Below are 14,215 nucleotides of genomic sequence, written 5' to 3' on the forward strand. Positions count from 1 at the left end.
ATAATTTAATGATTTTTTGGTATCACGTCTTTTAAACTCCATACACTTTCACTAGAATCTTTTGGATGATTTTCACCTCTTGAATTGTTTATCTTTTCTGAAGAAAAGGTAACTGGTAGCAGTTAAAACTACAGCTTCATGACATCACATTGTGTACTGAGTATTTTGCACTTTGGGTTACTCAAAAATGTGTGAATGAAACAAAACACAACTCCAGGTATGTTTTTAAGGAAGTGCCCGAACCCGAAGCCCGAACATCACTTAAAGTTCACAAGAGTAAATTTTTTATGATATACTACTATATTATAGTATTATTGTGATGTTACGATGGACAGAATAACATCACAAATCCTGCACACATTAGTAAACTAAATGTTCCATCAGTACTAGTCTGTGTGCACAGAGTTAAAGACACCACTCATAGAAATGCTCTACTGTGGAAAATGAATCAGAGACAAATTAGTGAAATAAAAACACCAGGATTATGAATATGAACATTTTAAGACCAAAATGACAACACTGACAGCAGCAGTTACAGAGAGAGGGGTGACAATTTTGTAAAGTGTATTGGAGCCGATGGAACCAGAAGTGCGCCCATGATCACCTCTTATCTTAGCTTATGACCAAGTTACTTAGTGAGGGAGTTAGGGAGTGACATTAAAACCCGGGATAAGACAGGCTGCAGTAGGAGATAACTAGCTGGGGGAAGTATGGCAACCTGAGCACTATCCTCTACTTTGTCCTATTTTCTCATCAGCAATGCTATTCACATGTTGTCCCCTGTCCCACTCCCCCTGTGGAGTGTAACTACTTCAGATGCCCCGATGACAGCTGGACCCTCTCCTCCTCCCCGCCTGGCTCTCATCCTCCTCACCCGGCTCTCCTCCTCCTCGCCTGGCCGATTTTTCTTGTTTTGTCTGATTTTTCCTGTTGTTTTGTTTTTGTGTGTAGGCAGCACGGTGGCTGAGTGGCAACACTCATGCCTCACAGCAAGAGGGTTTGGTTGGATCCCCGGGTCGCCAGGCCTTTCTGTGGGGAGTTTTTCATGTTTCTCCCTGTGTCTGGATGGGTTTCCTCCGGGTACTCCTTTTTCCCCCATCAACCAAAACATGAACGCCCTTCAAGACAACTGTTGTTGTGACTTTGGGCGTTACAAAAATAAATGAATTGAATTGAATCACCTCCTGTGGTTAGCGCGATAGCTATGTGTATTTATATGTACAGTCTATAGAAGGGACCCACAGTTGTCTTTTCTTTTGATAAGGTAAGGTAAGATATCGTTACGAGGTAAGGAATAATGTGTCTCTATATTAATCTAGATGGGAGCCAGTCATTGAATTTGTGTAGCTACATATGGTGTTTTGGTTTGGCAGATGCACTGCACATTATGCATTTATCTGCAGTACACTAATAACAAGCTTGTTGTAAGTTGGTCACTTCCTTTGTCTTGCTGTGTCTTGCTGTGTCTTGTTGTGTCTTGCTGTGTCTTGCTGTGTCTTGCTGTGTCTTGCATCTCTCCAGGCTCCTGCTTCAGTCCATTTATGTGTGTAGTTTCACATCAAGTGTTTAATCTGTCAATGTCTGTGGATTGTGGATTGGGCCTGTGCTCAAAACTTCAAAATAAAAGGTTCCAACACAATATCCACTGCAACGTCACACAAAATACAAATAAAGTCAAATATAATAAACACACAAATAGGTCATATTCCCACATGGTATGGAGTTATTTCGTTGTTTGCTAGAATGATATCTCTCTGTATTTTGTATACATTCTGGTCCCCACGTCCTCCGCCAGAACCAAAATGTGCAATGTTTTTCAGTCCTCTGTGATATATCTTTGTGTTTATACAGACCGACCATGTCTGCTCTGATTGGCTAATCCACCAATAAATCATGCCCATCACTTCACCAGTGGCCAGATTCATATCTTTGTAAACTATTGAAGGTGTGTGTATTCTCGTTCCCTGGCAACCTCTCCACATGTCACATCTGCTGCCCCTGTCCAACTAGGAAGTCAATACACCTTTATTATGTAAACTAGAGAGTTGAAAGAAGTTTATTTGATCAGATGAATGAAGTTACAGACAGCAGGCACATGCGATGCGTTTCAGAGGACTTTTCCAGTACTTAAAGCCCCATCCAGGTACTATCTATAGAAGGCAGGTCTTATAAGGACAAAACTCATTTTACATACTGTCTGTACAAGGTCACAAAGGGATGTATAGTTAGCTGTTTACAGAGAGGTAGAATACGTCACTAAAAGATGCTAGCAGTCACTAAAAGATGGATTACTAGACCTCTTGTCAACCTTAAAAGGAATACCAGTATCATGTGACCGAAGCAGCTGGTTCTAGTGAAGACATCTTAAAATAAGTATGTGTCACATTCTTACAGAGAAACAAGTTCACCTCAATGCTTAAGACACAAAGTATTCAACTCAAGATTTAAGAGTAAAGTAAAAATTATGCTTTCATGTGCACTTAAAACAAATCTCACCATCCATACTGTTACATCATATTGCTTAATTACAGCAGGTTGTATTGTATGTGTTGGAGCTGGTGGGGGTGGAGTTTGGGGAGTGTATTTAAATTGCAGAGCGTGTGCAGATCACTCATTCACATTAGTCCGCCTCACGGTGCAGCTGCTCTTAAAGAGACAGCACCCCCCATCCCATCCCATCCTGTGCTTTGCTATATTGTGGCTCTTTGGACATGTTCCTCAGCATCGCTCTCATCTGGGCCATTGTGGTCGGTCTCTGCTGCCTGCTGTGGCTTGCAGTGGGAATCCGGCACAGGTAAGAATATACAAATATTGAAAATGTCATTTATTGAAGACAAAAAAATAACTGAAAATGTTGAGAAGTTATTCACTGAATTATTTGGCAGTGTAAGTTTTATTTGTGACATATTTGGAAAAAAAAAAAAAAAAAAAGTATATATTTGTATTTTTTTTTTCAATTCTAGACTTAAAGTAAAAATACTAAATGCATGTGTGGAAAGTATAGAGCTGCACCCATTAATCAGAATTGTAAGAACTGTAATTAGTCAACTATTAAAATAATTATTTTAATAAATATTTTTATAAGTAGAACTGTTATCTGGACTATACAACACATGCCAAAATACATACAGTGGCATTATTAAATTAAAATGCAATGTAATTTTCATCAATGATATGCTTCATTTGTGAATATTCTATCTCTATTCTATCTCTATTTTCACCAGATTTCAATTCAAAATTCAGCACAAATCTTCATCAAAATCACTACATTTGAAGCTTCATTTAATTTTAAAATCTGAGTAAAATACTTTAACTTTTTACTCTTTAAGTACATTTTTAAACCGGTACTTTAACACTCTTATGTAAGTACATTTTTTCATGTGATACTTCTACTTTTACTTGAGTTTTTTTTTTTTTTTTTTTTTTTTTTTTTTTTTTTTTTTTTTGCTCCTGTATCTGTACTTTCACTTAAGTAACAAAACTGAGTACTTCCAGCACTGGTTAGTTGCAGCCCTAATGAAAAGCCTTTATTATACCTGCTGTGGTGCACTGCATATTGCAATGTCTACATTTTTTATATATATATTTTACGTGACATATTTGCATTACTAGTCGCACGTTTTTAGAATATAAATAGGGTGCAAATAAAAACCTGGAACTATTTTGCAAATTTTCTGCACCGTCATCTTATCTTATCTTATTAGATCAATGATAAAGGTGCACTAGTTTTATTATAGACTTATCTTTGTTTTATAGTGTACAGTAATAAAGATTTAGAGTTATTTAATCCCAAACTCCTGCTTGTAATAATGGTTGAATACAATACTTTATAATTTTGCAAGTTAAATTAACATGTTAATAAACTGTAAGTGTCTTGTGGTTGTGTATAGTATCAGAGGTATGCTGGTTGGAGATTACGTAACTGTTTTATCTTTTTTTTTTTTTTTTTTTCTTTTAAATGTCTCTAAAAATCTTGTAATCTTGTAATTGCACTTTAGCTCAAATGTGATCTCTTACAAGTTAGATCTTTACAAATTTTGAAAAATTTTATCATTTGAGACTGAAATTGGAACTGCTAAGCCAATCCAACAGTCCCATGCATTTCAGAACATGTTTGTAGAGGTCTAAAGTACAGGGTTAGCATAGAATAAGACCCCATGGAGACGCAGGGAGGGCATCTGACACACAGGGACATTTCAGAACATGTTTGTAGAGGTCTTAAGTAAACTATATGGTCAGCAGCTTTTAAACATAACAAAACCTTTTGGCATTTTGTTTGCATAGCCATACTCTACTATAACCTAAATAAATGCAGTACTTAACGTAATCATAATGCTAAATGTATATATTTCTCTAAAGTTGCATACGATTGTGCAGCAGTTGCATGCAGTTTTAACACTGACGGCATTGTGCATTGTCTGCTGATGTCTGCCCACACTCACAAGGCATTTCATCACCTGGTTTTGACATGTGCTTCTGTCAAACTTAAAATATAGACTTCTCCATAACTCATACATGCTGCTCTCTTACTCCACTTACAGGTTTGTTGACAGTACCAGCAGGTTTGACATGTTTTCGATATATGGCAGTTGGACAAATCAAGCCTTGACATTTAAAATTAAAGCATATTGTTTCTCTATGATTCATGCAACACGCCTAAAAAAATACATAGTCAGGTAAAACTGGAAAAGATGACGCCTTTAACTTGTTTGTGTAACCTATTTGAGTTAATTAAACCAATAATAACCAGTGGAGAGGACCTCATGATTGGTATAATATCAGCAATTATACATAAAATAAATACAAGCATGTCATGTACCGGTACATATTTGATTTGGCTATTAAGTAGTAGTAGAAGTAGTAGTAGGAGGAGGAGGACGAGGGGTAGTAGCTGCAGTGGCTGTAGCAGTTGTAGTTCCAGTAATATTTCTAGTTTAGTAGTAGTAATAGTACTTGTAGCACTTCTGTAGCAGTAGTAGTCTGTTAGCAATAGTAGTTGTAGTAGTTGTAGTAATAATCTTCAGATGTAGTTCTGGTATTAGTAGTACTAGTAGTAGTGACTCCTGCAGCAGTTGACGTTTCAGTAGTAGTTCTCCCAAGAGTAGTAATAAATGTAATAGTGGCTGTAGTAATTTCAGTAGTAGCAGTGCAGTTGGAGTAGTAGTAGTAAATTACCTAATCCAGTAATTTGTTTATTTTTGCTTAAAAGTTTGTTTGTTTTTTGTCTGTTTGAAAAAAATTTAAAAATGATATTCCTTTAACTGTAGAGACCACATGCTGTACATTTACATCAGTGCAATGTCAATTATTAGACTTTATCTTGTGGAGGACAAACTGTATGGTCCAATAACCCCGAGTACCAGTCACAACAGTCTGTACATGTATCTGTCCATATTTACCTGTCCTCTTTCTCTCCCTTTCCCTCTCTCCTATGTACTCATCTATCTCTTCTGTCTCTTTCTCTCCCTCTTTCTTATCTCTCTCTCCATGTACCGCTCCTCTCTCCACGCCTCTTTCTATCCTCTTTCCCATACACCTCTCTCCTTTCATAACTCATCCCACTCCCTCTTCCTTCTCTCTCCCACTTTCCACTCCCTCTCATCTATTCCATTCTCTTCGTCTTTTTCCTTTCATCTCTCTCCCTGTTCCTCTCTACTCTTTTCCCTCCCTTTGATTTCCCTCTCTTTCCTCTGTCTATTCCTCCCATCCACGCCCTCGCTCTATCTCCTGTTTATCCGTATCTTTCCCTCTTTCCTCTACATCAATCTTCCTCTCTCCTTCCTTTTCGCCCCCTCTCCCGTCCCTCTCCCATTTTCCTGTTCCGTCTTCTCTTTCTTCTCCCTCTCTTCTCATCTCCCGTCCCATCTCTCTACCTTCTCTCCCCCTCTCCTTCTCTCTCCTGCCCTTCCTCTCCCTATCCCCCTCTTTCCGTCTCTTTCCTTTCCATCATCCCTCCTTCTCCGCTCTCCTGTCCTACCTTGCTTCATTCTCTCTCCTCTCCTCTTTTCCTCTCCCTGCTTCTCTTTCCTTCCCTCTCTCCTCATCTCCTCTCTCCCTTCTCTTCCACTCTCTCTGCTCCTCTTTTTTTCCTTTTCTCTCCTCCCTATCCCCCTCTCCTCTCCTCGTCCCTGTCCTTTCTCTCCCTGTCCCAATTCTCTTTCCTCCCACTCTCCTCTCATTGCTCCTTTGCCTCTCCCTCATCTCCTTCCCCTCTCTCTCCTCTCTTTCCTCTCCTCTCCTCCCCCTCTCTTCTCTCTCCAGACAGCCCGGTGAGCCCATGGTGGAGAATGGGCTGATCCCGTACCTGGGTTGCGCGCTGCAGTTTGGAGCTAACCCTTTGGCTTTCCTCCGGAGCAGACAGAGGAAATATGGACACATCTTCACGTGTAAAATCGCAGGCCAGTACATCCACTTCCTGTGCGACCCCTTCTCCTACCACTCCGTCATCAGGCAGGGCCGGCACCTCGACTGGAGGAAATTCCACTTTGCCACGTCCGTCAAGGTAACGCAACGGTGTGCAGTCACGATAACACATTTTGAAATAAAGATAGACAATAAACGATAATACTGAAACCAAACTGTAAGGCGGCATCATCCCCCCCAAAAAAGTATTCTAAATGTAGAGTATTGATACTTTGCAGCTGATCAAAGTCAACATTCCCTGGGGTTGTGACGCTAACTGTAGGTACTGCTCAGTCTAAACCTCTGCAGGCTTTAACCTGATCTAACTGAATTAGCTAAAACTACAACTACAACAATAACTTGCTGTGTGTGTAATCTCTCAGTCTTCCAGGTCTCAGGTCGCCCTTTTATTGTCTACTAGTTTTTCTGCTCTTTTGCCAGCTGTCCATGTTGTCAAAAAGTTGTGATTGTCTAGGATAATGTAGCCACATATTCAATCTTTGTAGCTGATGTCATCAACATTGTCTAGGGGGGGTGATGCTAACATTCCACCACTTAGATACATGTTGAACACCCCCCAACGTGGTGTCACTGCAAAGTATCAATGTTAAAAAGATCTTCAGAATCCCGTACATTCTTTTCATCTAGGCGTTCGGACACGAGAGCTTTGACCCTCGGCACGGTCACACAACGGAGAACCTGCATCAGACTTTCCTGAAGACCCTACAGGGAGAAGCTCTGCCCTCACTCATCCAAACCATGATGTGCCACCTCCAGGATGTCATGCTGCGCTCCGACACGCTGCACCCAAGAACCCACAAATGGGAGGTGGATGGTATCTTCGCCTTCTGCTACAAGGTCAGCTCCATGCACTGGAGGTTAGAATTGTCAAATGTTTGGGTACAGCTGTTGATATGTCAGCTTTGCTCCTCTGAAGACCTACTTCAGTTGTACTCCTGGAATGACACTTTTCACAGTTGCTTAGACAGACAAAGCACGTTTTAAAGTATTTATGTCTATAGTTTTTTTATGCATCAATTTAAGTCTCTCTTTGGTGAATTGTGGTTGTAGCATCTGCTCTGGTTGTCTTCCTCAGGTGATGTTTGAGTCTGGGTACCTGACGCTCTTTGGTAAGGAGCTGGGGGAGGATAAGTGTCAGGCGCGGCAGGCAGCTCAGAAGGCCTTGGTCCTCAACGCACTCGAAAACTTCAAGGAGTTTGACAAGATCTTCCCCGCTCTGGTGGCCGGGCTGCCCATTCACGTGTTCAAGAGCGCCTACAGTGCCCGAGAGGTGGGTCCAGATGACCATTTAAAGAAATGTGGATATATTTAAAGAACTGTATGTAGCCTGTGCTCTTACATTTTAAAAAGGTAGTACAATCACAACTGAAGCTGGGTTGCCAGTGCCTTAACCTGCAGATAGAGAACATATACATACACACACATAATACAAATGAGAGACTCATGTGAGGCTCATTCTGTTTGCATAATCATCCTGAAAAACAACAACTTGGGCCATTATTTCCAATGTGTTTGTAATTAAGAATGAATTATAAATCTAGCATTACAATAGTTATCAGTAAAAGCTATATTTAACTTGTCCATTTTAACCTCACATAGGGGGATACGGATCGAGTTGATGGACTTTAAAATGTAAATCTTATAGTTACAAAAACAAAAATCTAATTCTTGCATTCCTCTTTTACCACTGAAAGTGTAAAGGAATTTACTACTGTAGCCACAGCTGTCCTTCATTCTTCTCCAAGCACAAAAATGTTACTATCTTGTAGATAAGTAGTGAAATCATTCTTTTTTTTTTTTTTTTTTTTTTGAGAAATTGTACGTTTCAATATTTTAGCACAAATATTGTTGTAAAACTTCTTTGGTCTCCTGAAGAACCTGGCCAAGACGATGCACGCGGAGAGGCTGTCCAAGCGCGAGAACGTGTCTGACCTCATCTCTATGCGCATGCTCCTCAACGACTCCCTGTCCACTTTTAATGACATCAGCAAAGCACGCACCCACGTAGCTCTGCTGTGGGCGTCCCAGGCTAATACTCTACCTGCTACCTTCTGGAGCCTCTTCTACATGATCAGGTACCAAACATTTTGAAACAGTGGTTCAAGAGATATGTCAAGGTTTTGATGCAATTTAATCATTTAAACCAAGAAAGCAGTAAGGTGGGGATACAATAACATACAGTACATCCTTTTTGACTGGAGAATCGTCTTGAGAACTAAAACGTATTTAAATATAAACAACTTCAATGTAAAAAAAAATGTGAACATATTCACTTCATATTTGAGTACACAGATATGTAATGTTTAAGAGGCGGTACTATCCAAAAGCAACTTTTTTAGCTTTCTTCCATGTTATAATGTTTCCTGAAAAATATGATATAAAACTGTACATTTATTGTGTTGTGATAGCGCTCTGAAAGGGGAGTGACTAGTGCAGAGAGCAAAGGAAGAGGGGACTCGTCAGAGAGTCAAAAATGAAAGTGAAACTTGTCATGTCACAGTAAGAAAGCATGTTTTTAAGGTGTTTTTAGCTTTAGTTACTGTAAAAAAAATATCTAGTAGGCCTAATGTCTTCTCTGTGGAGACAAACAGATAGTGGACCCCCTTCAGAAAGTTACATTGTGCAACTTTAAATGTATGTGAATAGTGAAAAAAAAAATGAAAATGCAATTCCAATATATTATTTTTTCACAACCCATTGACAGTGAATAAAATGTGTTTCCTAGAAGTATTCACCCACCCAAGTTAATGTTGACTTAAACTGAGTCGGTAAATGAGCGGGTGCTCTTAACAAGGAGTTACATTAATAGCAAAACAACATGCCTCACTGTGCACTCAGGGAAACATTTGAAAACATAGTCTTAGTCATGTCACCATAGTGTTTTATAATGTTTAATGGCCCGTAGAACAGGTCTGAAGTCACCGGTGTGGTAATAAGGAGCTCTGCAGTTACATGGGAGGTGTGTCCACCATTTCTGACAGTTTTGTTTTTAAAAGTAGGGCAATAATTATTATAATTTTTATATATATATATATATATATATATATATATATATATATATATATATATATAGCCTACATACAGTTGATAATTGTTCCAGGTCAAATTATGATGTATTACACAGCCCTACTTTGGATGTTCTTTGTGTGTCCAAAGTCATAGTCCAAATGGTGCAGAGTACACACATATGTTCAGTATCTTGCTTATCACTGGCCTGTGTTATCGTATGTACTGTTATGTCATGTTTATCACAGCAGACACCGTACGTATGGAGCCTGAGGCAGAGGTGCAGTAGATGCAAATAAAAAGGCTATTAAGTTTGTGGAACAACCTTAACTGACATGCCAGCAAATTTAAGAATAATGGGGCTGCATTTGGCTTTGTTTACTTTTATATCTTAGTTTTTTCTTTCAATTTTATTTATAATTCTATTCATTATTTGCATTTAATTAAATTGTCATTTCCTTGTATCCCCAGGAGCCCTGAAGCCATGAAAGCCGCTAAGGAGGAGGTGAAGCGACTTCTGGATGCAGCCGGTTTGACCCCTGACCCCAATAACCCCACCCTCAATTTGACCCGCGACCAGCTGGACAACATGCCAGTCCTGGGTACGCTCTTTTAAAGTCCATACAATTATTCACTTGTTCTGCAATTTCATTTTCTAATTGTATAGTTATTGTTAGGTTTCAACTTCCTGTTTATAGGTGCCATTTTGAGGACATTTACCATTCAAAAGATAATTTTAATATTTTTAAAATGTGTCGATTGCTATGACAACAGTCCCACATTTCCAAGACAAATGCATAATCCATAATACCCTATGACTGTGTTCACACTCATCTTAGTTTGGCCCCAGTTCTGTGTTTTGTGATGTGAACCTGTTTTAATTATCCCCTAGTCTTGGTTTAGATCTCGTCTGAACCTGTTTTAGTTCCAGATTTAGTCCCAGTTTAGTCCTGGTTTGATATGGATTAAATGGCCTAACTATGTATATATTTTTTCATCTGAACTTTCCAAGTATAGCTTAAAGGAGCAATATGCAACTTTTTAGCTAAACACACAAAAGCACAGAAACATGTGTCCTTACTTTGAGTGGGCTTGCATCTTCACAACCCTGACTCTTGGCCTGGAGGAGAGCCTCCTCCTGCTTATTTCTACAGAAATGTTGTTCCTTTGGCAATATTATTCCACAGTATAACTATCTATCTTCATGGAGAATGTTCCAAATTATGCTTTTATAAAAGTATGCTTTATATTTTTTTATATTTAATTAGAAATGTGTTTGGTTTGGTGTTTCAGTTTTCCTTTTCTTTTTTTTCTTTCTTTTTTTTTTTTTTTACAGTACATTTACATTTTTTACATTATATAACAATAATGAGTGTGTCTGTTGTATTGTTCCCACAGACAGCATCATAAAAGAAGCCATGCGTCTGTCCAGCGCCTCCCTCAACATCCGCGTTGCTAAGGAGGACTTCCTGCTTCACCTTGACAACCAGGAGGCTTACCGTATAAGGAAGGATGATGTTATTGCCCTGTACCCACCCTTGCTGCACTACGACCCTGAGATCTATGAAGACCCCTACGTAAGTGGCATTATTAGAGGGTTAATTTAATATAAGTAATGTATTTTATTCAAACTTGTAAAGGTAGACATAAAAAGACGTGGTTAATGTAATGCCTCGTTCAGACCATGGCAACAGGGCATCAAGTTTACATGCAAAGTCTATTGTGGGCTCTAGGTCAGTGTTTACAAGCATGCAGTTGATGCAGCATGTTTTGAGCATTCACACATCAAATGCTCTGTTTGTGCGTCTGATGCGTTAAATGCCAGAGTTGAAAAAGCTGAACTTTAGGCGTCTGATGTGCCGCGTCAACCAATCAGAGACTATGCTCCAGTGACATTACTCCAATATGTGTGTGTAAAAATAACTTCTGATTTTGTATTTTCAAAACAATGTAGGAGGGTTGAACAGAAGACTTACTTCTTCAAATAACAGTATTACAAAAAATGCTGCTCATTCATTTGACCACATTGTTGACCACTCATACCATTGTATGTAGCCTGCGCTCTCACTATTTTAAAAATGCTACTACAATCACAACTGGGGTTGTCAGTGCCTTAACCTGCAGATACAGGACACATACAAGTCTTTCTTATTCTCAGTATATGGACAGGCCTCATGTGAAAACTCAGAACCTCCAGAATTCACTCCCTGAGCTGCAGAGGCTGCACTAGCACTGATTAATGATTAGCTGCAGGTGCTGGGATTTAGAGTCAGACCAAAAAGAGTCCTTTTAAGAACTTGGTCATTATGTCCAATGTTTTTGTAATTAAGAATAAATCTGCATTAGAATTGTTATCAGTAAAAGCTATATTTGATTTGAACATGTTTACCTCATATCTCTGTGAAATTTTAAATCAAAATCTTACAATTTCAAACATAGTAACTGATTACCTAGAAAAATGGATGTTGGCCATATAAGAACAGTACATTATAATTGTGTTCTTATTTTTTCTTGCAGGAGTACAAGTTTGATCGCTTCCTGGATGAGAGTGGGCAGGAGAAGACAGTATTTTTCCGTAATGGACGCCGCCTTAGGTACTTCTACATGCCGTTCGGGTCGGGTGTCACCAAATGTCCTGGGCGCTTTTTTGCCGTGTACGAGATCAAACAGTTCCTCACCCTGGTACTGTCCTACTTCGACATGGAACTCCTGGAGCCTGCCATCAAAACCCCACCCCTCGACCAATCTCGTGCAGGTCTGGGTATCCTCCAGCCCACCTACGATGTGGACTTTAAATACAAACTACGGGCCACGAGCTAAAGCGGACATCACCATGGACATTACAGAGGTCGCTAAAGAGTGGACTCCACACTGTAAAAATGGATATCTATGTTAGTATTATTTTGTTTTACATGTTTATTTTGTAATTTCGACCATTTATTTTGTAGTTTTGACATTTTTAGATTAATTACGTTATTTAAACAAAGCCTGTGTTCAATTGGTCCCATTTAAGCGCTTCATTTTCAACAAAAAAGCTGAAAGTGACTAACTGAAAAACTGTTGGCTAATGCAAGTCAACCTGACACTGTAAGATATTTGTTTAACAGCACAAATCAGCTCTCCAGCTAAATCAGTTCAAAGTATCTGAGTATCTGATATCCAATGCCAACCAAAGCAAACCAGTGCAGAGACAAAGTCAATATAGGTTTAAAATATCAAATTATACATTATATAATTAAAATGTTATGCTATTATTAGTAGTAATGAAGACCTGGCCTTAGAGGACATCCAAATTCAACAGACTTATTAATTAAAGGTCCTGTATTGCACAAAATTGACTAGAATGTAGTTACATCATCAAAAACATACCTGGAGTTGTGTTTTGTTTCATTCACACATGTTTGAGCACTCCTTTATTATTAGTCTGCTCAAAATGCTCTGTTCCACCTTGCAATGTAATCTCGTTGTAGTTTTCAAATTAACAGCTAACTTTGACCTTTTATTCACTAGAGACTGGCAATTCCAGGCTTGAAATTATCCAAATGATTCTAGGTTCTAGGTGTATGGTGCCTCCTGACATCACAAGGTGGAGGAGAGTGTTTTCTGTTTGATAGAAGAACTTTTTTTGTGCTTGTGCTTTATACATGTGTGAATGAAACAATGTGTTTTGTTGTGTCTCCAGGTATGTTTGTGATGAGGAAACATAACAACCGATAGAACAAAAATAGTGTAATATAGGCTCTTTAACTGAAATTGTGTGTATAATCTGTTAAAATGTTGTCTAGGGTCCCCGTAATGTTTTGAGATTGGCTTTAATACATCTTGATACATTTTCAAATTTCAAGCAAGGTGCACTGAATATAAACAGTAGCCTATACTCAAAATAAATAATTCAAGTTGAAGTCATGTAGGTATTGATTTTTGCAGTGTAGAGTGACTGAATGTGTAAATACTGTTTATATGTAAATAGGACTTGCATGTTTTGTGTGTGCATTAATTTGCTGCAGAAGAACATTTTCTATGAAGCCAATAAGCTTTGAGTATTAGACTAAAGTGTACAGTTGATAGTGTGTTTTTTATGAAATTATGAAAATCACTAACTCACATGTGCGAGTATCATTTCACTACAAGTTTATTAAAAGTCCTTTTGTTTTGTCAAAGCTGTGAAGGCATTCAACATTTCAAGCAATAAACAAGTGACTGTACAAAGAATGCATTTTGTTTATGTTGTATATTCAGTGTGCTCACGTTACCAGGGTTGAGGGTTCAGTTCTTCAAACACAATCACATAAAGAGTTTCAGTCATGATAATAAACATGTTCAAGTTGGATGTCATTTTTACTGGTAATGATTGTCACGCTGATTTATTCTTAATTACAAAACCATTAGACATTATGGCCAAGTTGTTTGTAATTTATCTAAACTGCAGCACCTGCAGCCATCATTACTAGTGCCTCCTCTGCAGCTCAATGAGGAGGTTCTGAGATGAATGAGAAAAACATGTGTGTTCTCTGTCTGCAGAGGGTCAAGGTCAAATGGAGTGTTTTCTGTTTGAACTGGCAAAACAGGTTCAGTTGTGATTGTAGTACTTTTTTAAGTGTAAGAGCACACGCTACATATGGTTCCTTTTTTAAATGTACCTTGTAGTAAATAAGAAAAAATATGTATTAGCAAGCAAACTGATAAAAATCTATGATGACAATTAATTAACATGGTCTCTCTGTCAAATGTGATTGTGAACCGCTAACCCAGAATAAATTATTTGTTTTTTGCAAATGATCGTAAG

The 14,215-nt window shown here is 38.5% G+C and overlaps 1 protein-coding gene across 1 annotated transcript; it reads left to right on the plus strand.

The window, feature by feature from the left end:
* Positions 1 to 2,613: 2,613 nt before the first annotated feature.
* LOC117385104 (cytochrome P450 7A1) lies at positions 2,614 to 13,635 on the plus strand. The gene is made up of 8 exons (XM_033982371.2): positions 2,614 to 2,794; positions 6,262 to 6,502; positions 7,051 to 7,260; positions 7,499 to 7,693; positions 8,299 to 8,498; positions 9,901 to 10,031; positions 10,828 to 11,006; positions 11,947 to 13,635. The coding sequence occupies exons 1-8, from the start codon at positions 2,712 to 2,714 to the stop codon at positions 12,247 to 12,249; spliced, it is 1,542 nt and encodes a 513-aa protein (XP_033838262.1). The 5' UTR covers positions 2,614 to 2,711; the 3' UTR covers positions 12,250 to 13,635.
* Positions 13,636 to 14,215: the final 580 nt, after the last annotated feature.

The sequence above is a fragment of the Periophthalmus magnuspinnatus genome, chromosome 17 (assembly GCF_009829125.3).
Source record: "Periophthalmus magnuspinnatus isolate fPerMag1 chromosome 17, fPerMag1.2.pri, whole genome shotgun sequence".
NCBI classification, from domain to species: domain Eukaryota; kingdom Metazoa; phylum Chordata; class Actinopteri; order Gobiiformes; family Gobiidae; genus Periophthalmus; species Periophthalmus magnuspinnatus.